This window comes from Notothenia coriiceps, unplaced genomic scaffold (assembly GCF_000735185.1).
Source record: "Notothenia coriiceps isolate Sejong01 unplaced genomic scaffold, NC01 NC01_scaffold00019001, whole genome shotgun sequence".
Taxonomy (NCBI): domain Eukaryota; kingdom Metazoa; phylum Chordata; class Actinopteri; order Perciformes; family Nototheniidae; genus Notothenia; species Notothenia coriiceps.
In genome coordinates, this window is record NW_011351702.1 from 1,337,108 (window position 1) to 1,363,781 (window position 26,674).

Sequence of the window (26,674 nt, forward strand, 5' to 3'; positions counted from 1 at the left end):
ACTATTTTCTTGTTTTGTTTATCTCTTTTTGTATTTCTTTGTGTTTTTTTTGTTGTCTTTTCTTAATTCTCTGTCAAAGCGTCCCCTTTGAGTTTTCATGAAAAGCGCGATAAGAAGTCCCATGTATTATTATTATTATTATTATTACAAATATTATATTTTGACCTAATCAAAATATAGATTTATTTCAAAGCTTTTTTTTGTCCTGATGCTTCAATTAATTTTAAACAAAAGACAGTTCAACAAAAAGATACCCAACATTTTTTTTATTTTATCATTGTAAAATATTGAATTGTGCTCTCTTAGTAAGATCCCATTTTCAAATAAAATTGCGGTCTTACCTTGACTTGAAGATGAAGTCTCTATTACTTTTTTTGTAAAAGTCCTCCTTATCTTCTGTAGTTTCAAAAGCTAAGAAAATTATAAAAGTAGGGTAGACATGTGGGATATTATCCAGCTGATAAAACCTGCATTTATCTAACAGGTACGTTTCCACAGATCTTTATTTTGGAGCTATTTTCTATGGAGAAATCTCATTGCCTTTTTTTGTGGAGGGAACCCATGCGCAGCTTACTTCCTGGTTTTAGGAAGCCGTCTCTCGTCTCCTCTTCATCAACACCACCTTTTCGCGGCAGCACGTACTTACAGCCAATCAGCTCTGAATTATTGTGAGATGACGTATGGTGGGGATGGCAGCCTTTAGTGCCCCCTATGGTCATTATTTTTTTTTGCCACCACACATTAAAATAGGACAATACTCTGAGCATGCGTAGTGGTAGTTTTTACAGTCACCGTTCACTTATGACAGTAGAGGGAGGGGGCATGATCTGGTTTGTCCCACATCGGCGCTAAACAGCTCAATAGGCACACACTGTAGACACTAATTAGAAGAAACAGACTAAACAGCAATGTACCAGACGAATCCAGATGATTAAACATGGATCTTACAAATATATTTTATATATTTTTTAATTGCATTTTTTTGGTAATCATTATTTTTAATACGTTCTGCTGACCACTAGGTGGGGCTGCCCTAATGAACCAGTCGCACCTGCATTAGTTCATTGTAAGGTCCTGGAGTTAACTGTTATTTTATATCTGGTTGCAGATAAGGAAACAGACCTCCCACCCTACAGGGAGGCAGAATAATCTTCGCGCCGGCCAAGGGCACACTATGGTGGTCCAGGCGGGATTTAAACTCACAATCCTTCCAATCTTCAGCCCAACCTCACTATCCATTAGACAACCACTACCCCTACCTACACAGGAGACGAAAAACTAACCTTTAGTCGTTATCAAAAAAAAGTCTTCCGTCCACACGGAAATTGGCTAAAGAAACGTGTCCGTCCACCCGAGACCGCTCGACCCGCTGAGACACTGTAGTCACAATATGCCGGGCTTTAAGTGGCGCTGTACTTCTGCCACAAAATGCCCAAAAGCAGCGAAGAAGAACCCTGAGCATGGTTGCCATGGTTGCCTGGTTGCCCTTCTGTTTATTCTCCACGGTGATTTAGCAACATGTAGTTCATGTAGTTTCTCCATGTCCACTTGTTGCCTGATGGTTGTGGTAGAGAGCTGTAGATTTTGCACTAACATCTGTAGCGTCCAGTAGTAGTAGTAGTAGTACTCAGTAGTGTCTGGAGCACAAAGCAACCCTGGTGATCCGCCATTGTGTTGTTGTTGGCGAAACCACATCAGCAATTATGCGGGTGACGTGTGTGAGCAGGCAGAGGTGGGGAGAGGCGGTGGCTATGGCGTCATCGTATCAGAAATGATCATTTTGGACGTACACACGGAGCGTTTGCCCCCCAGAGCGTTCGCAGATCTATTCCACCTGGAGCCGTATCGTTTGAGGGCTCCGTTTCCGGCGGTTCCGTTTACGGCCTCCGTTTGGACGAACCGTACATACGATAGAGAACTGTAGCGGACACAACCCCGTTTCGTCCTAGAAACAGCATCATACCATTCCTCCCCATTATTACTGTCAGGATGGACAAGTTTAAAGGTGACGCTATCATGGCCTATATTGAACAATATATTGTAAGGGGGCGCATACCTATATAAAGTATATAAATATATATATTTTTTCAAAATACCAAACAGATCATGCATTTTAGCCATGCCTCATTTCGCTCTATTATGCTCTTTCCAGCCCTGTTTTTGCAGGGGGCTGATTCTGTGAGCTGCAGCTGTCCACGCCCCCCTGCAGGAGAGGGGAGCATGCTTTGAGATCAGCTGCTAGGCTGCAGCGGGGAGAAGAGGGGGACAAAAAGAGATCTCCGTCCTCCGTGTTTTATTCTTATATAGGATTATAGAGTCATTATTCATTTGTTTTAAAGCTCAATAAATAACAAAGAAGACTTTTGACCGAAACTTTTCTAATTTTGTCCGGAAGATTTAAACTTTAACGGAAAGAAAATCGAACTGAAACTCTGCCGCACAGTCCCCTCGTTCCTTGGAAGAGGCGGAGAGGTGGGTGTTTGTCATCTGCTGGTGGACTAACCGGAGAGAATTACAGCGAGGGAGCAAAAGCTTGCCTCTTGGAGGGAGAAAAAGAGCCACAGTGGAGAATAAACAGAAGGGCAACAATGCGCGGGAAGTCTTCTTTGCTGCTTTTGTGGCAGACTACAGCGCCACTTACAGGCCTGTTATATGTACTACAGCGTCTCCAGCGCTTTCAAGCGGCAATGGCCGGCGGTGGCCCAACCCATATGCCCAACCCCACATTCCCCTGATAGGTGGAGAGTTGGCCATATAGGCGGAGCACCACTTCTGTGACATTAATTCAAATCTGGATCAGTCTGTATGAAGCACTGGTGCAGCCCCTTTTTTAGAGATTTGGGTATGGACGAAAATAGAGAGGGTTGTGTTTTCTGACACTTGGTGAGTTCCCTGGAACACCGGGGCCACATATTCATGTATAAAAGACGTACAAAAGTGCATTTTGCATGATAGGTCACCTTTAAGATTGTGTCGAACCAGAAAGTATGTTTTTTTAGTGTGGGTCATTACTTCGTCTCCCTGAGTTTACTCCCAGCATTTTAAAATATGCAGATGAGTTGAACAAAAAAAATGTTGCTTGAAAACAAATTGTATTTATGTTTAATGCATATTGTTTGCATGTATGGAAGCTTATTATAATGAGGTTGCTCTGGTGCAAAGTTAAAATTGCAAAAAGGAATAAACAATTAGTATCACTGGGCCCCCTAGAGGCTTTGGAAATAAGTGCAGTTATTCCCCCCCCCTGCACCCTGATAGTCATTTCCTGCCATCAATACTATTTCCGGTCCCTTTGTGGTTCTATGGCATGACAAGTGACACACGCAGGGACATCCTATTCTGCATCGCACCACTGTCTCCTATGGAGGCCTTTACCTGAAAGAGTTCCACCATTAGGTAACTGGAAACATTTCAAAGAAAATAGACTTTCTGTTCTCACTGCAGGCTCAGTCTGCTCACAGTTATTCCACATGACATCCTCGAGTGTTGCTCTTGAAAAAGATTCCTCTAAGGTCTCCAAATGTGCGACCCTGCCAACCTTCGTCATCTATTCTTAGACCACTCCCCGTAGTAGGTTAGCAGATCTCATTGTCATGGACTAAACCAGGCATTAAACCTCTTCATATTTCCATCCCCATAAACACAGAGTTATTAAGGCTTCTATTTTTAGGATCCTTTGAATGGAAGAATCCGTTTATCACCAAATCAATATGTCATCCTGTTATTTGAGTAAAGGTATTGATTTTACAGCATCGATTGCAAGATTACAAATTTAATTTATTTTCATGGGGTGCTGACCAGTCTATGGTGCTGACTTTTCACCTTTATTTTTTAAAGCAGTGACAACATAATGAAGCTGCAGTAAATTGAATTACTCCCTTGCATTAATTACCCACAGGCTAAGCCTATTTTATGTAGACTACTTTGACTTCATAGCTACAGTTTTCTCCAGTCTGTTGGCAAGCTTGGTCCTCTCGCTGCTCTCATAGCCTAAATAAGTGTTCCGGATTTATGGCAAAAACAGACTTTCTATTGATTTTTCAACAAAAAACAGGACCTGTGAGTTATCTTGCAATATGCACATGAAATAAGCTGTTGAAAGTATCACAGTTCCTACTGGAGATCAGCGTTTTATAATGGAGCGTTTTATGATTGACAGATTTGGTTTGTGAGAAACTGCTTGATCATCCGAAAGCTGTCACAGTCAACTTACTCATGAATATTTCTTTATAGCACCAATTTTATTGCAAAAAGGGACTTTCAAAAGACTTTCACTGGACACTCCCCTAAAACCTTGGACGTGGATGTCTGCGTCTCTGATTGGTTGTGAAGCCCCAACCGACAACACCTGCTTAACTCCTTCATCCAAATTGACACCCGGGGCTCTGAGAAATATAGGCAGCATCCCTTCCAGCTCATGCATTCAGTCCCACAGCTGCCCCATAAGACACCGAGCCGCAGCTGAGCTGATCACTGATCCAAGGTGAACCCCTCACACACACACGCACGCACGCACACACACACACACACGCACGCACACACACACACACACACACACACTGCAGGACCCTTGGTGGGAATCGTAGCACGGGGGACGCAATGTTGGTCAAACTGGCCGTGGCGCTGCTGATTTTGTCAGTGCTGGAAAAAGTGGTGGGATCGGATAATATAGATATCCACGACACCCTCCCGGAGAAGCCTGCGAGCCAGAAAGGACGCCTCTCCCTGCAGAATACAGGTAAGAACTACAATTGTCAGTGGAGATAAGGAATGGGAAGATTCGGTGATGCAACTGCGCGCACATCTCCGTGGGGTTTACACGTGTTTCGGTGGCTGAAAATTAAACCATGCTGGGGACCCCTCCGGGCGATTTGATCAATCCGCAGCTTTTAAATTAAATCCAGGCGCCGTGGTGCACACTAGTGACCCTTTTTCGATTATTCAGAAAGACGATATCTTGTAAATACTCTCAGACAGAAACTCAATATGTTAGTAAACTATTAATAGATCGGCACAAGGTAATAGGTAATGTATACGGCAGCGCATCTAGGTGTGCTTGCGTGCTGGTGTACGTGTGCGCGCGTCATGGGTGACAGTATCAGTGTTTTCTGGAAACAATCTGCATGTGTTGTGTCTCCAATTAATACTGTGTGATGTGTTCAAGCAGGCTAGTAGAGCAGTCATGATTGTAGTAGTGTGGCTAAAGAAGAGCAGGAGTTTATTTCTTGACCCAATCTTCTGGGGGAAATATAGCGTAGAAACCATACACGCGTCTAACACACAGCACTAACCACATTGGACTACTGCCTTTTCGTTCAAACTGCTGGTTTATATTGGCTGATTTGTCGTCGTCCCCCGTCCCCCCCTTATTGACAGCATGACTTGCGCCACACTACGTGAACCTGTGTCAAAATATTACAGCATCATTTTTATCTTGCCTCCACATTGGAATAAAAACTATAAGGACAAACTCCAATGCAGGTCTCATAGCAGAGACCCTGTAACACCACTGTGTAATTCAATGCACGTTGCGGCCAGGCTCGTACGATCCAAGCACATTCCCGTGATGCCAAAACAAGCACTGCTGACAGCGGCTCACTTTTCCTGCGCACTAAAGTTCAACTCAGTGCCTACAAACTCTGCCCCTTCCCCCTACCACCCCCAACAGAGGCTCTTTGTTGACAAGCGTGATTCTTAATAAATCCCATTTAATCCTGTATTTGCTTCACCTTTACGCGCCTGATGCGCACTTCCGACTGAAGGAAAACATTTTCTTACGCCCTTCAGTTATCAGCTTCGAGGCAGATCACGCGTGTAATTATGTTTTCACTCGAGTCAACACTCAGGGTTTTCGGAGCCAAACTGTGTAAGGCTGGTTTTGCTGCCAACCTAACGTGCAATTTCCCAGATTAATTTAAGAGTAATGTCACATAAAAGCAGTAGTTTCTTTGACAGGTTCCCTGCTGGTAGATGGCTCATAATGCATGCTCTTACACAGCAATTTAGGGTTAAAAGAGACCTTAACTTTCACATGGTAATTTCTGTCCTCAGACATCTGTTTTATTCCTGTCTTTTGTGGCCACTGTAAAGAGAAAATGTCATTTTGGAGCCAGCCAGTGGTGTGCAGAAGCTCATATTATGTGTTCACATGACATATACTTAGATATTTTGCAAGTTGTTTTGCCTGCATGGCGGCTGTTTTACCCCTTCATGTAGCTAATGATGCACATTTTTTATACTGCCGATTTAGTGTGCAGTTCATCGTTGAATGCAAAAATTGAGAGACTTGTTGATGCACATTTATAGAAACGACTGCATTTGTGTTTTCATCCACTCAGTAGCAGTCAAGGCTATATCTGCAATGCACCATCCCATCTCAATGCTATAGGCAATGCAGATGGACTGTGGTGCAGAATGACACAGTAATATCTGTCACCAGTCATAGTGTTCCTTTGCAGGAACCCCTCAGCCTGGGAAATTAGACTTATCTCCCTTCCCTTCACCCACCCTGCATCCCTTTTCTCTCTCTGACTCTAGGTCATGAACACACGAGCGAGCGCCTGTAATATTCTTACGCCACATCAGCTTTGTGATTTTGTGCAGCAATATGAAGTGGAGTTGTGTCTTCCAGCAGTAAAACTGTAACAATTTGCTGCCGTCTTTGCTGTGAACAGACGATAAGGTCCCTCCCCTAACCTGTTCTCTCTTTCCAGCTGAGATCCAGCACTGCCTGGTGAGTGCAGGGGATGTCGGCTGTGGTGTGTTTGAGTGCTTTGAGAATAACTCCTGCGAGATACGAGGGCTGCAGGAAATCTGCATGACGTTCCTGCACAATGCTGGCAAATTTGACTCTCAGGTACTAAACTAGTCTGTCTGTGTGTTTGCAAAAATTGTATAACCAGAGGCAACATTCCTCTTCACCACTCCACACTTGTCATCTATGCACAGATGTGTTTACTTGTGCTTTTTGTATTATATATATACATACCCACATTTCCTAGAAGTACGATCATGAATGTACGGTTCCCCTAATCTCTTTTCCTCTCTTGGGAGGTTCCCTTCCCTCTCATTGGACTGGTGCATGTACAGTTGGGATCAGGGGTCATGAGCCAATTGGCCGTACGCCTAGCGGACGCCGAAGACCTGCCAAGCCAGGCCTGACTGAGGTCTTAACATGTCTATAGGATCACATTCTGGGAATCTTTGGCAGTCAAATCATGCACGATTTACTGCTATTCACACAGCATTTCTCCACCCCACACATTCAAAACAAGTTTGCTTTAACACAACTGCACATATTCACAAAATCTGCTTAAACGGGTGAAGTTCTCGAAAGTAGCAACATTATATTTTAATATGTTAAAGAAACACCTGAAGGCTTATTTTTGGCTGGCATGATCCAACAACTTCAGCTTGTCTTGAGAGTTTGCTCACAGTTTTATCTCTGCTGTGTTTTATAGGGGAAATCCTTCATCAAGGATGCTCTGAAATGTATGGCACATGGGCTACGGCACAAGTTCAGCTGCATCAGCAGGAAGTGTGTGTCCATTAAAGAGATGGTGTTCCAGCTCCAGAGAGAGTGCTACATCAAACATAACCTGTGCTCTGCGGCTAAGGACAATGTGGCCGTCATGGTGGAGATGATCCATTTTCAAGATCTCTTTCCTAAAGGGTGAGTGGCTGCTCCGGACTGCATGTTTGGATAGATTTATTTGGCCTGTCCCTTCTTCTTATCAAATCTCTGCTTGTGTACCTTCCCTACCTCCCTGTTCTGTTATTTCATGTATAGTAATAGTGCCATCCCATTTATTCCTGTTGTTTCCTAGACATTGGTCTTTATTGTGCTTCCAAATCACAAGCTTCATGTGAGTTATCTGCCTCTCTCTGCCCAGCCCATACGTGGAGCTGGTGAATATTCTCCTGAGTTGCGGAGAGGAGGTGAAGGAGGCGTTGACACGGAGCGTGCGGCTACAGTGTGAGCAGAACTGGGGGGCTTTGTGTGACAGCCTGAGCCTCTGCTCCTCCCTCGCCCCTTCTCCAGCCGGCTCTGCCGTCGAACACCACCGCCAGCCCTTGACCTCCCACCCTGAGTTGGAGCTCCCTCGCCCTCCGCGGCAAGGCGAAAAGGACAAACCGGCTAAAGCGGCTTTCAATGCTCACCCACGCAATCGCAGTCAGGGACCCCGCCGCCAGAGCCCAGAGGCTGGACTCGTGGCTGAGCAGGAAGACCCTGAGGCCACCGACATCCGGAGGTGAAAGTGCAGGAGACTGTCCCGACCTTTGATCCCATACAACGTTTAAAAACCACACTTGCAGACTTATGCACACAAACACAAATGAACACACCCTCACACACAGAAACACACTCTCGCACACTTCTTCAAACACACACACACAAATTCCCAGACAGACTGAGCAGAAGGAAACAAGCCCCGACCTTTTCCTGTCCTTATTCCGCCCTCTTCAGTCATTCCAGCAGTCCCACATGGTAAACTTGCAGGGTAATTGTGGTGTAGCTTGTATTGTTATGCCAGACTGTAGGCCACTATTTTTTTTAGAAATTGAATAATAATTGTAATTATCATGATTATTTCATCTGTTAGGACTATTTAGGCTCTAATATAGCATTTCTCAAATCATACTTACTGTAAGATTTGATTATATTTGTATTATTTATTTCATTCTGTATGCGATGTTGAAGTATCAAAATGTACATAGAAATATAACTATCTATATTTATATAAACATGCATAAATATAGTTACAATATGCAATACTGATATACTATAGATTACATAGTATATGGCGTGCTGTCTGTCGTTCTCTTCACAGTATTGCACCCATCACACATTGGTCTGTAGATATGTAACATACACCATTTGTGGTTTCAAAAGTGGGAATGTGTATTATAGATACTTGATGATTAAATACAAAATTGTACAGGTTTCAAGTCCAGTTCTGGCACATATGAATTGTAGTGCATGATGGCCACGAAGCCAACACACTTGTGCAAGTGAAAATCCACTCTAAAGAGGATGCACATGTAATACTATGAATATGGACATTTCACACTTGTATGTATTGATAAGTCTCTCACAAAGCTAATAATAAGAGAGCCGAGACTAATCTCTGATGTCATCCAGCAATGCGGTCTGGACAGCAATGAATGGGAGACATGGACTCTTTGTTATTTTTATCAAAAAGTGTCACAGCGCTCCCATTCATTGTTAATGGAGCTTCAGAAACTCTGCCCTGGTGACATCACAGATTAATTTCATGTTTATTCTTTCAGGAGACATTATTGTTCTTTTCCACAAACAAGAATTGAACTGTCAAATCTTATACATTGGTTTTCCATCTAGCTATTGGTGAACTGCAGCAAAGAGAGGATGTTCAATCAAGTCCTTTTCAAATGTAAAATCACACACATCAAGGTGCCTAAACTTGTTATTGTCCACAGTGACCGCCTCTCTGTGATTTAAGTGAATGGATGATACTGTGTCATGGGGAGATTTAATGTTGAAGCTATTTAACGATGATGTTGAGCCACAGAAGTCTTAGATTTTGCACTTTGGATGATTGTTAGTCCGTGTTGGACTGCTGCAGGTTAAGAAATAAGACCAGGTTTCTAGAGCAGTCGCCCTCTAATCAGAGCTAACTGTACAAGATATTTAATTTGATCAAACCTGGTTTCCTTATCAACTAAAGCACCAAGCCTCTATCCCAGCATGCCCCTTAGGACCAGATTGAGCCCCTTCTTCAGAAGATTGAGGTGTCCCAATGGGCAGGAAAGAGGCTTGAAACCCTCCAGATCTCTAAATCATCCCTTATCCCTCTTTGGTCCCTTACCTAGTTCAGGAGAGACATGAAGGCCTGTTATTCTACCCGTTAGAGCCGCAGGCAACGCAGCAAGGAACCAGGAACTGGGTTAAGTCCACACACGGGGGCTCTGGCGCTGTTATTCTAAATGTTGTATTTACCGAGGCCACCAGAGAATTCCTCTGGGCCACAGCCAAGAGCGAGCAATTCGGAGAGGCAAAGAGGAGTGCAGAGAAAAGGGAGACTTTTTTTTATGTGATGATTCACTCCATCTTGACTTCTCCTAGTACTCTTCTTCTCTCCGTGCTTTAATTCACAGACACTTATTTTGACCATTTCAGGCCAGTCTTACTCTTTAAGCTGCGGAAGTGCAGCTTGTGAGCACATTACACCACATGCCGGGGAGCGATTGGTGCAAAAAAAAGAAGCTAAAACCTGCGCAGACTTTGTGGCTCAGTTTTTTTTCTACTTTATTTTCCTGATGTACTTACATTAGGGTTATTTCCTCCCAATCCTTTAGAGAGTATTATAAGCTCTGTGGATTTGAATCATCAGTGAGGCTTTCAGGCTTTTCTTTTTTTATTGGAAGTTGGGATTCCTGTGACATCCCAGCATGAGACATAAGCTAATCCTATTGAGAATGTACTGTATGTGTGTGTAAAGTAACAATCTGTTCAGCTCTGTCATTAGGTTTGATATGGCTTTTTGTAATAATGTAGTGGCTTGAATGGCTTTTTTCTTTATGTGTTCAGAGGAAATAAAACTAACCACGTTTCCGGTATTGTTAGTACTCCATCACAACGTGTTTTCCTCCGTTAAGCACAAGGACTCTTCTTCCACCGCTGAAAATACAGAACATGGTCTAGAAGTTTGTAACTCACCTAAGACATTGGGCATATGATCCTACAAATATCTTTGGACTCATGAAGTCAAATGTATCTTGTTATCATTAAAATATTTTTGTCTGTATTTTGTACATGTGTCTATCACTATAGGATTTATTTAACCTTCCGGTTTTTCCCTTGCTTTGGTGTTCGTGGTCAAATTTGACCTGTCTGTTTTATGCTCTTACAACCATCTAACACCCTTTTAAGCTGTAAACAATGTATCAGACTACTGGTTTACATAAATAACTGCATTAAATATACAAAGAATAGACACTGGTAATGTATTATAAAATGAATATTTAATCGGTTTTGGTGTGTGCTTTCTGATGGAAGAACCTTATCTAGGGTTTCCTATTAATTTCCTATGGTGGTCATCTTTAACCAGGTACATCATAGGTGTTAAAAAGTTGATGAGACCACTCAAAATTAAATTAAATAAATCAGCAATTTGATATGTTCAAATGCCTACTGTAGAAGATATCATAAGGCCTTCAAATATAAAACAGAACATTTATGATTGTTGAAAGTAGTAAATCTGATCCGAACAGAACAGAAGGATTTCATTGAAGTATGGCACAAACACCATGACAAACACATTCTTGTGGCATAGTATCACATAAGAAGGTTTTCTCAGGTATACACACAAGTTAAAAGACACCCCATCTGCCCCCGTCTAACTTGACGCCTCTGACAGTGAAATACAGACTGTGTTTAAAGTTTCAAGGACTGGAAATATCCTCCCTTTTGAAAGGCCTAAACAGTGATGTCAGCTGCTCTGGATTGTTGGCTATGCTTGGGCTTGGATCAGGGTGTCAGTTTTTATGAGTTGTACCCACAGTGTACATTGCCTCACTAAACATTTACACAGTGCTCTGATTTGAATGGTGGACTTCAAACTGTCCTTCTGCAGCTTTAAGTCATTCTAGGGTCAAGTTAAGTGTGCTGAGGCCATTTGCCCATACATGGGAATGTGAGACACAAAACCCTTGGTTCGTTTTTTTTGTTGATAAAAAGCAACATAACACATAACGTATCTTACAACCTAAGTAAGTGGTATCAGCACCTCTGCAGTTCATTGTGAATCTGCCACAATGCCACAGTTAGCCAGCCTTCTCTGAGTGTGTAGTGAAAGTAAATGACCACTGGGTGGTGACATTTCTCTTTTTATTGACTAAAAGGCATATAGTGGGAGCATGAGAACATATTTAATTCAATATGGGTTGTTTTACTTAATGGAAGCTGCAAATGTTTTTAAAGCTGAAAATGTATAGTTATTAACTCTCTAAGGTGTAATCCCTTTTTTCATACTTTGGTTCACCTGGTCTTTTTGTGAAGAAATCCTTGTATAACCTCAACCCTGAAAGTAGTACATTTCATTACATGTTGCTTGTTAGACGCTTTTAGCCAAAGTGACTACATACTCAATACTGTGGGCAATCCCCACAGGAGCAATTTCGGGTGAAATGTCTTGACACAACGATATGCTGACTTCAGTGAGGTTTGAACCTGTGACCCCCTGATCCCAACACCAAGGCTCTATCCACTGCGCCACACGCCTCCCCAAGTATTCATATTTATTCTTATGACAAACTAAGCTATCACCATATGTTGGATACAAGGATGTCACATTAAGGAAGCATTGGTTGTCTCTATAATTAGTTTTAAAAAGTGAATCCGAAGTGTCTAAGCTTCATGTTATGCTGTTATATTTGATTACAGGAAGTTCATTAAAATAGTATGTCTCTAAACTACCTATTCAGGAACAACCAATGCATTTGAATTATGTTTTACATTAATGGAGGACTCGATGAAGTTGAGTTGAGTCATAACGAGGGCTCAGCCTGTTGAAACACTATAATGTCTTCTGTGGCTCTATAGGAGCTTTCTAATGTTCCAAACTTCCCTGATGACGTTATAAGGATTATCAGAGTTTAGGTGACAATACTATTAATTTGTGTTATGAGAAGTCTAGCATTGTTGGACTTTGACCCAGATAAGAGTCTAAGAATCAGGATATCACATCCTCTACTGCTTCAGTTTCACCCTGGTATCACCAAATGACATGCGAGTAACAGGTACATTTCTTAAGTATTCTTAAGCATGTTATCACCATGCGTCCTTTAGCTTAACTTTCACTTTCATAATTTTACTCCATGACAAAGTCAGGTAAGGTAGTATAAAGAAATTAAAACTGTATTAACTTATTTATGATGAAAGATCAGGACTGTTTGTGTGTCATTGACTTATTGACATTGACTAATTAACTTACATAGGAAACTTAAAGCTTCAGAAGGTAACATTGTAGAAGCCAACACAAGTAAACAAGCCTTTTTTAATATATCCATCTGAAAAACCCAGCCCGATGTTGCCAACATTTTTACAATGAAAGTAGCTAGCAGCTCTAGCTCCAAAGATTGCTACATCTAGCAAGAAAGACGCCATTTTGCCAACACTGAAAGCCCGTCCTTTCAAGCCTCCGTCCAAGGTCACTCCCCAGTAATCATCATTATGAATGTAATAATATCTTAATGAACATAAAAGACTAACAGGGCTTAGTTTGAACAGCTGTCAGGCTAACAGCTTGTCGTAGACTCCAGTGACATGCAATGAGTGCATGAGCAGGCAAGTAGACTTATAAAAGTCCTGCAACATCAACATTTACCAGATTTGACAAAGCATTCGATTTATTCATTGCCGTCAGGATGTGAAGAGTGTTTCAACAAATACGCACCCATCCTGGCTTTAATTCAACATACTTATTTTAACCCGAACTGTGATGTTTTTCAGTTTTTTCAAGTAGTTTTTTTGCTTCAACATACTCCTCAAACACCCTTTGATCCTGTCGACAGTTTCTTCTTTTTCAATTCTGTACCCTTTGAGTCCCCAATCTTTACGTAACCCCTTGATGAAATAACACACTTGATACGTGGCATAAAATCTCCAATTTTTGTTTTAAACTAGAACTTTTCTTGTTTAGAAAAACATTGCAGGAATGACTGCACCATACTACTTTTGTGTTTATCCTAATATTACTAACTCATTTCCAAATACATTGGCACCGTCCTAATGGAAATGTGAGCTACAGTATATGCAAACACTCAAATTAATGCTGACATAGTTGCCTGTACATCGCAAACTGTGAGTGTTACGCTACAGTCAGGGAGCTGATATAAAGGCCACAGAGTGTAGTGGGATACATTGTGTAAGAGAAATTATGCTGTGTCACAATGTTGTAACAATGCATTGCATCTGAGACCGATAACCTCCTGGCCAAACAGGCTGGACTAGACATCTCCCAGTTTGCATGGTTGGTATGACAACCATGCTCTAGCAATATGGAGGCAGTAGATCACATCTGAGAGGAGGCTGAGCAGCAGAAAGAGAAGCAGAGAAACCTGAGACAGTCGGCCTTGTCTGCTTTGTGAACATCTACCCTGTGTTCCAGTGAGAACTAATGAATTAATGACTGGGTGCCTAAGTTCCATGGATGAATCATTAAAGAACCTTTGGGGGTAAATGGGTGCACCCCACTTCTGTCTATACTGTTGGGCCTCAGAGAGAAGAATGTCCTATGGTACAACACACATTTTATAAACTGCGTGTTGAATAATCATGTGTAATTTGTCTGCATTAAATGAGTGGAACCTCAGCAGCAAGGCTCAGTTTCACTGGGGAATACAGAGCGTGTTGCTCTTAGGGAAGAAAACGCTGACACAACTCACTGCTCAAATTACTGTCGCCCTCAAAAGACCAGGCAGAAGCATATATAAGATGGTGGATCCCAGCACACGTTCTGAGACGCTTAACCTTGCACACACTACACTGGCTTGGGAAATATTAAACAAGTAGCACCTGGAACAGCAGTCTGTTATTTTAAAAAGAAACCAGAAGCTCAAGACACGCCGCTGTGTGTGTTGTTAAACCACCCCAACAGGCCCTGCTGCAGGAGTGGGGTGGGGTGATGTGTGCTGTTACTACAGGATACAAATGAAGGGTGGGTCCGCCTTGGGGAACACTGTGTTAACAAGAATAAGCTCTTTCAGGGAGATTTTTCATGGCACAGTTATGAAGACAGTCTTTTTGAGCTTGCTTTGAAACTCGCTTCCTTAAAAAGGCACATTTGCTAATGCTTTCAGAGACAAAGTGGCCAACAGTTATTGGCGTAGTACTGAACTGCACAGCATTTTTTGATCAAGTATTCATGTTAATATGAGACAGGACCCCACACATGCCCTTAAATAGTGTCCACAATTAAATATGACGTTTACTAGGACTTTATAAATGAGTATTTTTTGCTTGAGCTTTAACACAAGTAATGTTACGCCTCACTTGAGTAATGTATACTGTAGGTCTTGCAAGAGTAATTCTATTGAATAGGATACTCTTTCCTCTCCTGGTGAGGGATCATTAAGGGTTTAATAAATTGGCTTCAGCAAGGAGAGACTCTAACTAAGTGAGGTATTGGCTATGTGTGAATATGTGTTATGTATTAACTTGCTGATGGTATGATCAATGTACAGCACGCATCTGACTAAAGTTAAATTAATCAAGCTTTCAAACTTGATTGTGTGCTGAATATAATATACTTTGCCATAGACTGCCTCCAGTGTAAAGAATCAAACAAAAATATCTATATATCTATCTTATCCATTGCTTTTTTCAGGGCCTTATTGATACACAACACACCAATCCTAGACAACTGCTGTAGGCGTATGTAATGGAGAAACATATTTGCTTAGCCAAATTAACACAACTGCATTTAAAATAAATGCAAATACCATTCCTAAACCTTGCATCTTAACCCTTTCCACTGGCCTTAAGTAATCACATTTGTGTCTTGGTTGATATAAATTAGCTTGGATCTTTAATGTATTTGCTTTGCATTGCAACGAAACTCCTCCCATTGATTGCAAGGCGTCCTTATTTGGGAGGAGAACGTCTTGAGGGCATGTGCCATTCATTGAGAATGACTGATGTGGGCGTGGCCAAATGGCAAACATCCTATCAAATGTCAGATTTCAGTAGAATGGACGGGGCTTGTGAGGGAAATCCTGACCCACACAGTGGCTGGTGGCTGATGGTGTGGGCGGGGCTTATAGACGGAAGTGTCTCCCGACTGGTCCAGCTGTCATCGAGAAGAGAGAAGAGACCATTTACACCGGCTGCCTAGGAAATGCAGAAAAAGGGAAAACGCTAAAATATGTTAACATCTAAACAATAAGGTCATGACGCCGAACTGAAGGTAACTATGCCCGACATATCACTAAATGCACATGTTTGTCGATACGTTGGAACAACCGTCGACGTTGCGTTGCGTTATTTAGAGATGTAAAAATGATGACAGGGTTTGGTAGGCTGTGTGTGACATTGAACATACAGGACACGAAACAGACGAGGTCGTTTAAAGAGATTTACACCATTTCTAACCACTCATGTCATGTAATACTCTGCCGTGCTTTAGTTGGTAACGCTGTCGTGTAGGTTACTGACATTTGAAGGGACGTTGTTGCCGTGTAATTCGTGTATGGCTTCCCAGCTGCTTTGCAAATATGCTACAGCGTCTCTGCGGTATCGGCTATTATCCTAGCCTAGCGGCTCGGTGAAGGGAACTACCCTAGATTCAGAACAGACAGGAGACGTCATCAACATTTTCCTGTATTTAAATGGTCGCGTACGAGGAGGTCATTGCTGAAAAGGGAAGATTATTCGGTAAGTGTCCATGCTGTAAGCCTCCACAGCGCTTATGCGTTCACGGATGCACAGTAATGCATAATCGTACTTTAAATTTGACTGCTGGGATCTGCATGATTAAAAGGGCACATGGAAGGTGGCGGAGCAGCTGTTAGCTTGCTGCTAGCTGCGTAACGACCTTTAGATGCGTATAATCTTCACCAGGCTGTTAGCTGCCTGCGCTGGTTAGGCTGGGTGTTTTCCGTGGTTAACTGCCTGCTACCCCGGTGTTATATTTCATCCAGGCCTCCAATGGCCTAAAGAGTCAATGATTTAATCTCATTGATTGTATCACAAGACCAGACAGGGTGCAGCCCAAGCACATTCACTGGTTAAAGCGAGGCTTGTTTTTTTAAATGTTGTTTTAGATGCCAGATCAACTTGAGGTCTAACAGCCTTATGCTTATTGTCACCCATTCCTACCCCATTCCCTGCCCACACATTAGAATAAAGAAGACGGTGAAAGCCAGAAGTGAATTGAAGATTTACTGGCTGTCCTAAATGGGGGACTACGGGTTCGGAGTTCTGGTGAAGAACAGCAGTGGTAACAAATCTGCTTTCCCTGTAAGGATCCCTCCTCACCTCCAACCCCAGCACCCTCACCACCCTTCCAACCCCCCCAGCCCCCCTTCCTTCGTAAACAACACCTGCTCCACCAATGGGGGCAGTGCTTGGCTGTTCCCTGCTGTAGCCCAACACAGTAACATGCAAGATGATATTCTGGAGTCAGACAAGTCCAAGGCCTTGGACCTCCAGGACATGCAGGAGAAGTCTCAGGTCCAGTCCCAGCCTCAGGCCCTGTCCCCGGGCCATCAGGAGGCTGGGGGAGGCCTAGGAGAGCTCGAGGGAGGTCTTCCCGAAGACGGCCCATTAGAGAAGGGTTCTTTGGAGAGCAGTGGTGGAAAGGAGAAGCTGAGGATGGAATCCCCTGTGCTGAGTGGGTTTGATTACCAGGACAGCCTGGGTATGGGTACAAGCTGTGCACAATCCACCTCCTCATCCTCCCTGACCAGCTTTAACAACTGGTCCCCCGCTGTCCCATCCACCCAGTCTCCAGTGGTCGGAGAAGACGTGGGAGGGTTCTTTGGGCCCACTGGCTCAAACGCCAACGGGCCTCCGCTGCTGTTCCAGAACTTCTCTCACCACGCTGGGCCTGGCTTTGGAGCAGGAGGTAGTTTCTCCCCGCAGATTGGACCCGTCTCCCAGCACCACCCACCCACACCTCACCCCCAGCACTACCACCCACATGGTCAGGGGGTCCCGCAGCAGCACCGGCGCTCCCCAGCTAGCCCTCATCCACCCCAGCCCTCCTTCCCTCCGCACCCCCACCGCTCCGGACCGTTCACCCAGCTGCCCCACCTCACTCCTGCCCAGAGCAAACCCCCTTCACCTTGGGGAAGCTACCAGAGCCCCTCCACTCCCACCTCCACCTCCTGGAGCCCCGGTGGTTATGGCGGCTGGGGAGGCACGCAGGGGGTCCGAGAGTACAGGCGTGGGGTAGGTGGAGGCATGACGGGTCTTAACTCCATTTCTCCGCTGAAGAAGTCCTTCCCCAACAATCAGGTAGACTCATCTCAAACAACACAATATATTCGTATATTTGTTATAATAGCACACGATGCATTTGTTTCGTAAACATGTTTGAAATGCATCCAACTGTCTTTACAGGTTCCCTCTCAGAAGTTCCCCAGGAATAGCTCTGGTTTCAATCACAAAGGCTGGGTAGAGGACAGCATGAGCCGCAGTGACAGTGTCTACCCTTTCCAGGTGAGCATATCGCATGTCATATTGTAGGATACAATTAGCACTAAGTACAAAATTGTTAAAGGAAAAATATTTATCGAAATTAATTAAGAATTACGGAGCTGCAGAGATGTCCCTGCCTGCAAACCAGAGGAGAGAAATATTTACTTGGTTAAAATGTCTAAAAAATGAGAATTATTTCATTTCCATATCATGGATCATATCGCAATAAGATCTTTTTTCACATCATGCACCAATAATCCCAGGTAATACTCTGGCTGGTGTTAAGGGAATTTCTTGGTGTGATGCCTAAAGGAACAAAGTTTAGTTTTAGTGTGGCCTCCAGGGGCAAATGATGTTAATCCTATTAAACATGCTCATCTGTCTCAAATACAACAAATAGGCCATTGACCAAAGCGGGATGCGTGACAGTTAAGCCAACTAAACGGATGAATTGAAAAGTATTGTGTGTGCTTATGTGAGCTCTTATCTAGATCATTGCATTGAAGGAAAGCAGTGTTATCATCTGCCCTCATCACATGGTCTTCCTCTTGTCCTGATTTTAGAAGTCTTGTGCTCGGCTGCAGCTTTGCATGCTCTCAACCCATTTAGATACACTGAAGCACCCTCACTTGCGTTTTGTATTACATATCAAAGCTTTTCAGCGTTGTTTGAATTGATTCAAATGCTAATATATCGTTTAACATTCAGCTATTCAATTAGAATTTGTATTGATCTGAAATTAGCCAAGTGGAAGGATAATATATTTTAGCCCCTTAACTAGCATATATTCTTATATCTTATGCTATTGGATACAGGAAGAAGATCTTATCATATTGCAGAGATATGCAGGTGATTTTGTGTTGCATACTGGGCTCCATTTTCTGTTTACAGTGCTATCCGATGAAGTCTCTACGGGGATAATCTATGCAGCTTTTTATTAGCTTTTAGCATCATGGCAAACTATGTCAGCGCTCTTGCAGCTTCAGATGGTGATGTGGGAAATGAGGAGGCTAATTGTTGTCTTCCTCTCTTTCAGCAGGAGCGAACACGGTCCTTTGATGGTTTCAGTATGCACTCTCTGGAGAACTCTCTGATTGACATTATGAGGGCTGAGCAGGATTCCTTGAAAGGTTGGTTCCCACACTACCAAAAGGGAGGAAAGGATACTTCTCCTCAGCAATAGCTCTCCATAAATACAGCAATTTGTTGTGTGTATTTGACAGCAAGTGGAAATTGGGAATTATTTTCACCTTGCTAATTGTGTTGAAGGCAGTTTGAACGTGCATTGTGCTTTTTAGGTCCCAAATACAACTGTTCTACATGTATCATAATTAAGATTCTCAGTAACTCATTAAAATAATTACCTTCAGCATTTTTGCAGACCCTTCATCTTTACTTACTCCCATTAATAAAACAATTCGGATCATTTTTGTTCCATTCAATCTTATAAAGCTCAATTTCCATCACAGCCATTTGATACTAATCTGTGCCAGGGCATTCTTGTACTTTCTTTTTTACAGCAACACATCTATTTTCGAATATATATTGTATTTCCGAGAATGTGTTGATTTGCAAACATGCACTTTTGTACATGTAAGAATAAGCTGAACTACATTTGAGGCACTATTGAATTTTTCTACTGATATCTTCATTATTATCCCAATTGTGTGCTATTATGGTATTTTTCTTTAGACACAGAAAATGATGCATTAAGATGAAAAGAACATTATGTAAAGGGTGAAGGAGTTAAATGTCATGAAATGGTGTTCTGAGGCCTCTCCTGTTTCTGTCATGTAGGACGCTACAACTTCTCTCACCAGGGAGGAGACGGGCCTCTACCTATGAATGGTATGTAAATGACATGCACACAAATATGCAGTGCAGAAGTCAGGGCTTGGAACTAATGTCTGCCAAATGCAGGGAAAAAAATATGGAGGAATAGACTAGGTCTTACTACCATTTTAAACGTTGATAAGTTTGATAAACTGACATAAAATAGAAAACAAAAGAGAAACCTATGGATATCACTTGACCACATCTGAGATAAAACGAGTGGTAAAATCATAAAATGGCTCGAGTCATGTTACTAGTTTTATACCTCTCTGAACTGCTGTGGTAGTTACAGTGACACACGACCAAAATGGCTGACTAAAAGGAAACCAGACCAGACCGGCTTCTTGGAGTAGGAAAATAATACTGCTGTCAGGGAGGTTCAGAGACGGGAGGGAGCAAATTCATTTCATCTCTAGTATGCTGTCAGAGACAGATGCTGTATGTTGTATTTATTTTGGTAGTGATATTGGAAATCCAGGCATCACTTTTCGGATGCAAAATGATAAGAATTATATTTATAAAATCAATGATTCAGAGTTTCTCAAGTAATGTGGTATTACTGAAAGTTTAGCACTATAAACCATAGTGATAATGCAGGTATGCTTTATTTTGGTTTAATTGCATTAGTGATTAATTAGGCATTTAATTACTGTGGCGTACGATTACGTGCCGTGCTGTCTTTCAGAAATATGTATTTATTCCAATTTCAGTGGGAATTTATCTCTCCTAAAGTTTTGAATGGATAGGTACAGTACATGTGATGAAAAGCATATTTGGCTTAGTGGATATTCAGTCTCTGTAAATATCAAATACACTCTCACACACTGAACTGGTCATCCTATAAATTAATTTCAAGCCCTGGCAATGTTTTATTTGCTGTCTCTTATTTTGTGCCTTTTTCAAAAAACGTCTTTTCAAGAGTGTTTTGTGTTGTTTTACATGCAGCGAGAAGTTATGGCAGAAGACGAGGTAAAGCTTGTGAATATGTCTTGATTCCTTCATTCATTTTGAATTTAGTAATCAGTGATGACTCCTGATGATGACCTTGTGGTTCTATATTTTTGTTTGTCTGCTTGGCTGTTCAGTGTCAGTGGTTTGACTTTAAATAGTGTCAGGTTAAATCATATTTTTCTGTAGGGCGTGAAAGCCTTCCAATGTTGCCTGCTAAGACCTAGTAGTATTGTCTGTGTCATCAAAACTAGCAATCACGGCTGCTTCTGTGTGCATTTCTTGACATAATTCATTTGCATCAAATTCGCCTCTAATTGTAATATTAATATTATTTCAAATGAGTAAGATTTGTTGTATAACCATGCTGGAGGTGAAACAATATGTGTAATCCAGATTGTTATCTCCTCTAGGTCACTCGTCTCTGTTCCCCATGGAGGATGAGCGCTCTTTTGGAGAGGATGAGTCTGGGGACCAGGGTCTGGCTGGCCTGGGTTCAGCCCACTGCTTCCCCCACCTCAATGGTGAACGCGTGGAGCGATATTCTCGCAAAGTGTTTGTTGGAGGGCTCCCCCCAGACATAGATGAAGGTATGTAACTGGCTACAGGGGGTGGTTCTATTCTAAACTGTTGTTAATCAAAAGCTATACCAAACTTAAATATTGAACTTCTTTTGATGGTACCTGTAATTCTTGTGGGAGATTTTAATATCATTACGAATAATTTATTGAAATGTAAATGTAGTCATATCACAAATGTTGTTAATTCAACTTTAGTTCCTCTCTTCAGCTTTCCTTTTCATGAAACTAAAAGCATAATTTAGTTTTGACGAGGGTTTGGCGATTTGGTTTACACAAGGGCCACAATTGCTAATGTCAATACTTTTTCATATTAAAGTTGCTTTTATGTAAGGGTGGGCAGTTTAAATAAGTCAGGGTATGCATTTATTGTTTATTTACTACATGTTGTGCACTCTTTGGTGAATTACACATGTAGAAGAAAAAATATATACTATTATAGAATCTATATTCCCGAAGAAATGTAGATCTTTAGTATCTAAACATATTGGTATTGATCTGCCCACCCATAATCTTGAAGGCAGCTCTAATTATCATTACTGATTGTCTTGAGTTTCCTTTTCCAGATGAAATTACTGCCAGTTTCCGCCGATTTGGTCACTTGTTTGTAGACTGGCCTCACAAGGCAGAGAGCAAGTCCTATTTTCCACCAAAAGGTGAGTCAAACCAGTTGAACATTATATTTCTGCCAGCATGTTGACTCAACAGCAGTGTGATGATGAATATTTGCTCGTTATACACACTCATTATTCTGTTGGTCCAACCTTTCCAGGATATGCATTCCTGCTGTTTCAAGACGAGAGCTCTGTGCAGGCCCTGATTGATGCCTGCATTCAGGAGGATGGCAAGCTTTACCTGTGTGTCTCCAGTCCCACCATCAAAGACAAGCCTGTGAGTCGGTTATACTGTTTAATATTTTATGCTAGTTATCTGTCCTGCTCAGCAAAAGCAGACTCGCACAAATGGTGTAGTATAGTGTGGCTGGTCATTGTATCTCAGAAAGGATCTCTTTATTTTTTTGCCCAAATGAGGACTTCACAGTGGTAATCCATCTGATACATAGTTTAAGTGCACTGCTCATTTTTAGTGCAACATATGATTGAAAAATAGATTGGTACACATGTGAAGGATCCAGTGATTGTGAGCATTGGAAGTACTTTTAACTGTAACGTTCATTTAGATTTTTTCAGTGTACTTTTATGTAGATGTTTCAGTATTCTGCTAACAGCACAAAAGGAGAGAAAAGCGAAACGTATTGACCTCACAAGTTGGTGCATTTACTGTATCCTCATTCTAGAAGCTTCCTTAAAGTATCCTCCGCAACAACAACATCCTGCAAAAGCAGTGAAATAGAACCAAAGGAAGGTTTCAATACATATTACATGAGCTGCAACCCACTTTCCTTTTTTACAATCCAAAATGGATGACTAGAGCCCAACTGAGGAAGATTGTTTTCTTGGTCTTGATTTTTGCAGGTCCAGATCCGGCCCTGGAACCTGAACGACAGTGACTTTGTAATGGACGGCTCTCAGCCATTGGACCCGAGGAAAACTATCTTTGTAGGAGGTGTCCCCCGTCCCCTACGTGCAGGTACGTGTGTGCTGTGACCCCTAAATGTTGTGCAGTTTCGCAGTGGTTCTGATCCCAATAACACACGTTTTGTATTGCTCTTCCAGTGGAGCTCGCCATGATCATGGACCGTCTGTATGGGGGAGTGTGTTACGCTGGGATAGACACAGACCCTGAACTTAAGTATCCAAAAGGGGCGGGCCGAGTAGCCTTCTCCAATCAGCAAAGCTACATTGCAGCCATTAGTGCCCGATTTGTTCAACTGCAGCACGGGGAGATTGATAAACGGGTGAGTCCATCTCCTATTCAGGTCTGTAAAAATGTGGAAGGTCATTAAATATTTATCTAAACCTATCTGACATGCTGCTGTGCATGCATTCAGACTTTTCTCAACCTCCATTTTAACACAGCTTTTCTGTCCTCCATTTCATCTCTGTTTCTCAGGTGGAAGTGAAGCCATATGTCCTGGACGACCAGCTGTGTGATGAGTGCCAGGGCACCCGCTGCGGGGGGAAGTTTGCTCCTTTCTTCTGCGCCAACGTGACCTGTCTGCAGTACTACTGTGAGTACTGCTGGGCAGCCATCCATTCCCGGGCCGGCCGCGAGTTCCACAAGCCGCTGGTGAAGGAGGGAGGCGACCGGCCGAGACACATCTCCTTCCGCTGGAACTGAGGCGAAAGGGCAAGGGAGGGAGAAGATGCAGGATCGGAGGGGGATTGAGAGAAAGGGGTAGTAAGGGAAGGGGTACGGGCTATGATATGAAAAATGAATGCACTTTTCTTTTAAGTTAAAAAAAAAAAAACATAATTTATTTTTTATTTTATTTTAATTGGGCCTTCTAAAAGAAGTAACTGCTAAGAAGAGAGTGAAATCCCATTTATGTTTTGACTTTAAGTGTGCATGAGCATATTGATGCATTAGATTTGGATTTAGATGTTTTCTGACTTGACTGTACTTTCTTTTCGTGTTAGCTGGCAAAGCTGCTTACATTTGTTGTCAAGAGTAACATCAAATTTTAGTGAGGTTCATCATACCTAAATCAGTATACTAACTATGGAAGTTGAGTTTAAGAAGGGTGCATTTTCTTACTTTTCGCTTGCAGGATTAGAAAACAACTGTACCATTTACCAAAGGTTGAGTGAAAATGGTTGGGTTGAAGAGAGGAGGAAAGCCGTTTCACACGGTCGTACGATTGAGTTTTCCAAGAAGCTCAGTGTATAGCATCTGGCCACGTCACAAAACAAAATCTCCCCTCAGTCTGGCACACGTGTTTCGATTGCTGGCATGAGTTTTTAGGTTTAGGTTTAAAAGTCGACACTTTGTAACCAGAAAGGGCAAACCAAAGATTGGCCTAAAACGCATCATCAAAAGCAGATGTTGATCTGAGGGTTTTTCAGGATAATGTTGTGTCCTCTTGTCACTCGGCGGAGGAAAGGCTGGCGTTGTCTGGAGTTTCGGTTTGTGAGTGTCGGCTAATAAAGACACAGCCCTCAGGGCTCAGGTATTGGCAGTAGTATTTGCTCACTTTATATTGTCAGGGATATTAGCACTGGAAGCTAACATGCTAATGTAGTACAAACTAATGGGAATGCACAGTCCAGTCTCCCTGAGCTGTCCTCATGGTGTACCACTGCACGCTCTACCATGACTGGAGCTTCTATCACAAGTGTTGTGGTTGGATATGGTAGTAGCTAGAATTTGCTGTCACAGAGATAAAGATATTATTTTATACATGGCCTGCTGATTTTTGTACAGTGTTTTATAGCTGATTATTTTGTCATGAACATATATACATTTATTATGCACTACTTTTCTAAATATTTTTTTCAATAGTCATTTTAGGCACATTTTTCACAGATGGGAGAACTCCTTTTGCAATACCTCATTTTTTTCACTTGGTGAAAAATAATTTTGTACCTTTGTTACTAAGAGATCTGCATTTATGGTAAACTTAATTTAAAAAAGAAAATGAATGATATTAATATAATTTTCAATTAGCTTTTATATATTTAAGTGCTGGTAAATCTGAAAATTGTCTGGTGCATCGGTGTGATTCTGTAGATAAAAAAAAAAAAAAGGCTATCTGTAGCCAGTCATATATGGATTCTCCTCTGTCCTTATAAACATAATTACAGGATCCTAAGGCATGACAAGACCTTTCTAAACTGATTTTGATAGTCTTGAAAATATATTCTGATATTTCTCTCCTAGGTGTATTCAATAAGATTATAAATAGGGTAAATGTTTTGGCTTTGGTCAATGTGAAATCTTCCCTTCTATCACCGGAGTGGATATCATCTGTTTGAATATTTAGATCCTCTTTCTGGGACTGCCTGTAAGTTCTACTTATTCTTGGCATGCATAATGTAATACAGAAATAACATGGCTAGTGTTAATGCAGGACCTAATGTAATGCACTAGATCTCCTTTTTAACTTTTTTTTTGTCCTTATCTCTTTGAGATCACCTCTCTTGTAGCCTCTCTTTACATGATGGAGTCTGCCTTCCTTACACAGACATGATGTTTATGCAATCTACACAGTGACAACACTTTGGATGCGTTTTGTAATGTAGAGGACACTCAGTAGGACATAGGTATGGAGACTTGATCACTTGACCCCCTTTGTGATGTGGCATGCTTTGGGACATAACCTGAATGTGATTTAATGTTGCAAGTTAACTTTGAGCCATTATGTGCAATACTTATTCTTTCCAGAAACAAGTCTCCGCAGTGTAAGTCATTTAATCCATATAAATCATGCAGTCATTTACACATTAATTGTTTCCTATTGTTCATGCTGATGTCTGCAAGGAAAAAAAAAAACTAATTTATACCTGAATTTATTTTTAAACATTAGTTTTGTGCTTATTTACTTATTTTGCTACTACCATGCTACTGTGATTGAAAACATTGTATATACTAGGTCGATAATGTATTTAGCATCTGCTATATTTTCAATTGAAATGTATAACTATCATTTTGATCAGATTTTTGTTATATTTTTGGGGTGATGTGTTAAACTCTTTGATGTGTCTAGTTTTTCTAATTGCTGTATTGTGCTCCACATTTTCAGATGAAAAGAATATTGATTATGTCAGTTAGTATTACTTGATTGCAAAATTTCAATAGTTTTTAATTTTATGCTGGGAAGGTTATATTTATTAACTTTTTTTTACCTGATATCATTTTGATTTTTATTAAGTCATTTCACATTTATATGTAAGTTCCAATTTTTATATTTTCTTCCTGATTAATTTACGCTACAATACAGACGTCAGTTTTTATAGTTGGTTTGTAGTATTGAAGTAAAACAAAAATCTAATGTCATATATTCATTTGCTGCCAACTGTTTGTAACTGTATGCATACATTTGAAGTATTTGTAATGTGAGTTGTTGAACGAATAAAACAGCTGTGAGGAAGAATTACACGCCTAGAGTTGATTCACAAAAAAAAGGTACTCTTTTAATTTCAGTATATTCAGAAAGGCTCTTTAAATTGATTTTTGCAGTGGATGTTTTATAGTAAATGGGAATCTAACACCTGATGCCATTGTTGTGTGACAG

General features: G+C 41.6%; 3 protein-coding genes across 7 annotated transcripts in view; all 3 read left to right on the forward strand.

Annotated features, from left to right (window-relative positions):
* sgcg (sarcoglycan, gamma) overlaps positions 1–26,674 on the forward strand; it is a 184,718-nt gene that overhangs the window by 75,667 nt on the left and 82,377 nt on the right. The gene's annotated exons all lie outside the window — the stretch shown is intronic.
* Positions 4,431–10,837, forward strand: stc2a (stanniocalcin 2a). Its single transcript, XM_010778423.1, has 4 exons — positions 4,431–4,738; positions 6,714–6,856; positions 7,461–7,672; positions 7,893–10,837. Exons 1-4 carry the CDS (start codon positions 4,600–4,602, stop codon positions 8,254–8,256), a joined length of 858 nt encoding a protein of 285 aa, XP_010776725.1. The 5' UTR covers positions 4,431–4,599; the 3' UTR covers positions 8,257–10,837.
* Positions 15,831–26,538, forward strand: LOC104951693 (cytoplasmic polyadenylation element-binding protein 4). 5 transcript variants are annotated; one of them, XM_010778418.1, is made up of 12 exons: positions 15,831–15,947; positions 16,882–17,998; positions 18,104–18,202; positions 19,218–19,311; positions 19,979–20,029; positions 20,960–20,983; positions 21,376–21,552; positions 22,107–22,196; positions 22,313–22,431; positions 23,016–23,130; positions 23,217–23,398; positions 23,554–26,538. In XM_010778418.1, the coding sequence occupies exons 2-12, from the start codon at positions 16,937–16,939 to the stop codon at positions 23,779–23,781; spliced, it is 2,241 nt and encodes a 746-aa protein (XP_010776720.1). In that variant the 5' UTR covers positions 15,831–15,947; positions 16,882–16,936; the 3' UTR covers positions 23,782–26,538. The 5 variants fall into 5 exon arrangements, with proteins under 5 accessions (XP_010776720.1, XP_010776722.1, XP_010776723.1 ...); XM_010778420.1 differs by having other exon boundaries at positions 19,221–19,311; XM_010778419.1 differs by lacking the exon at positions 15,831–15,947 and adding an exon at positions 16,340–16,414.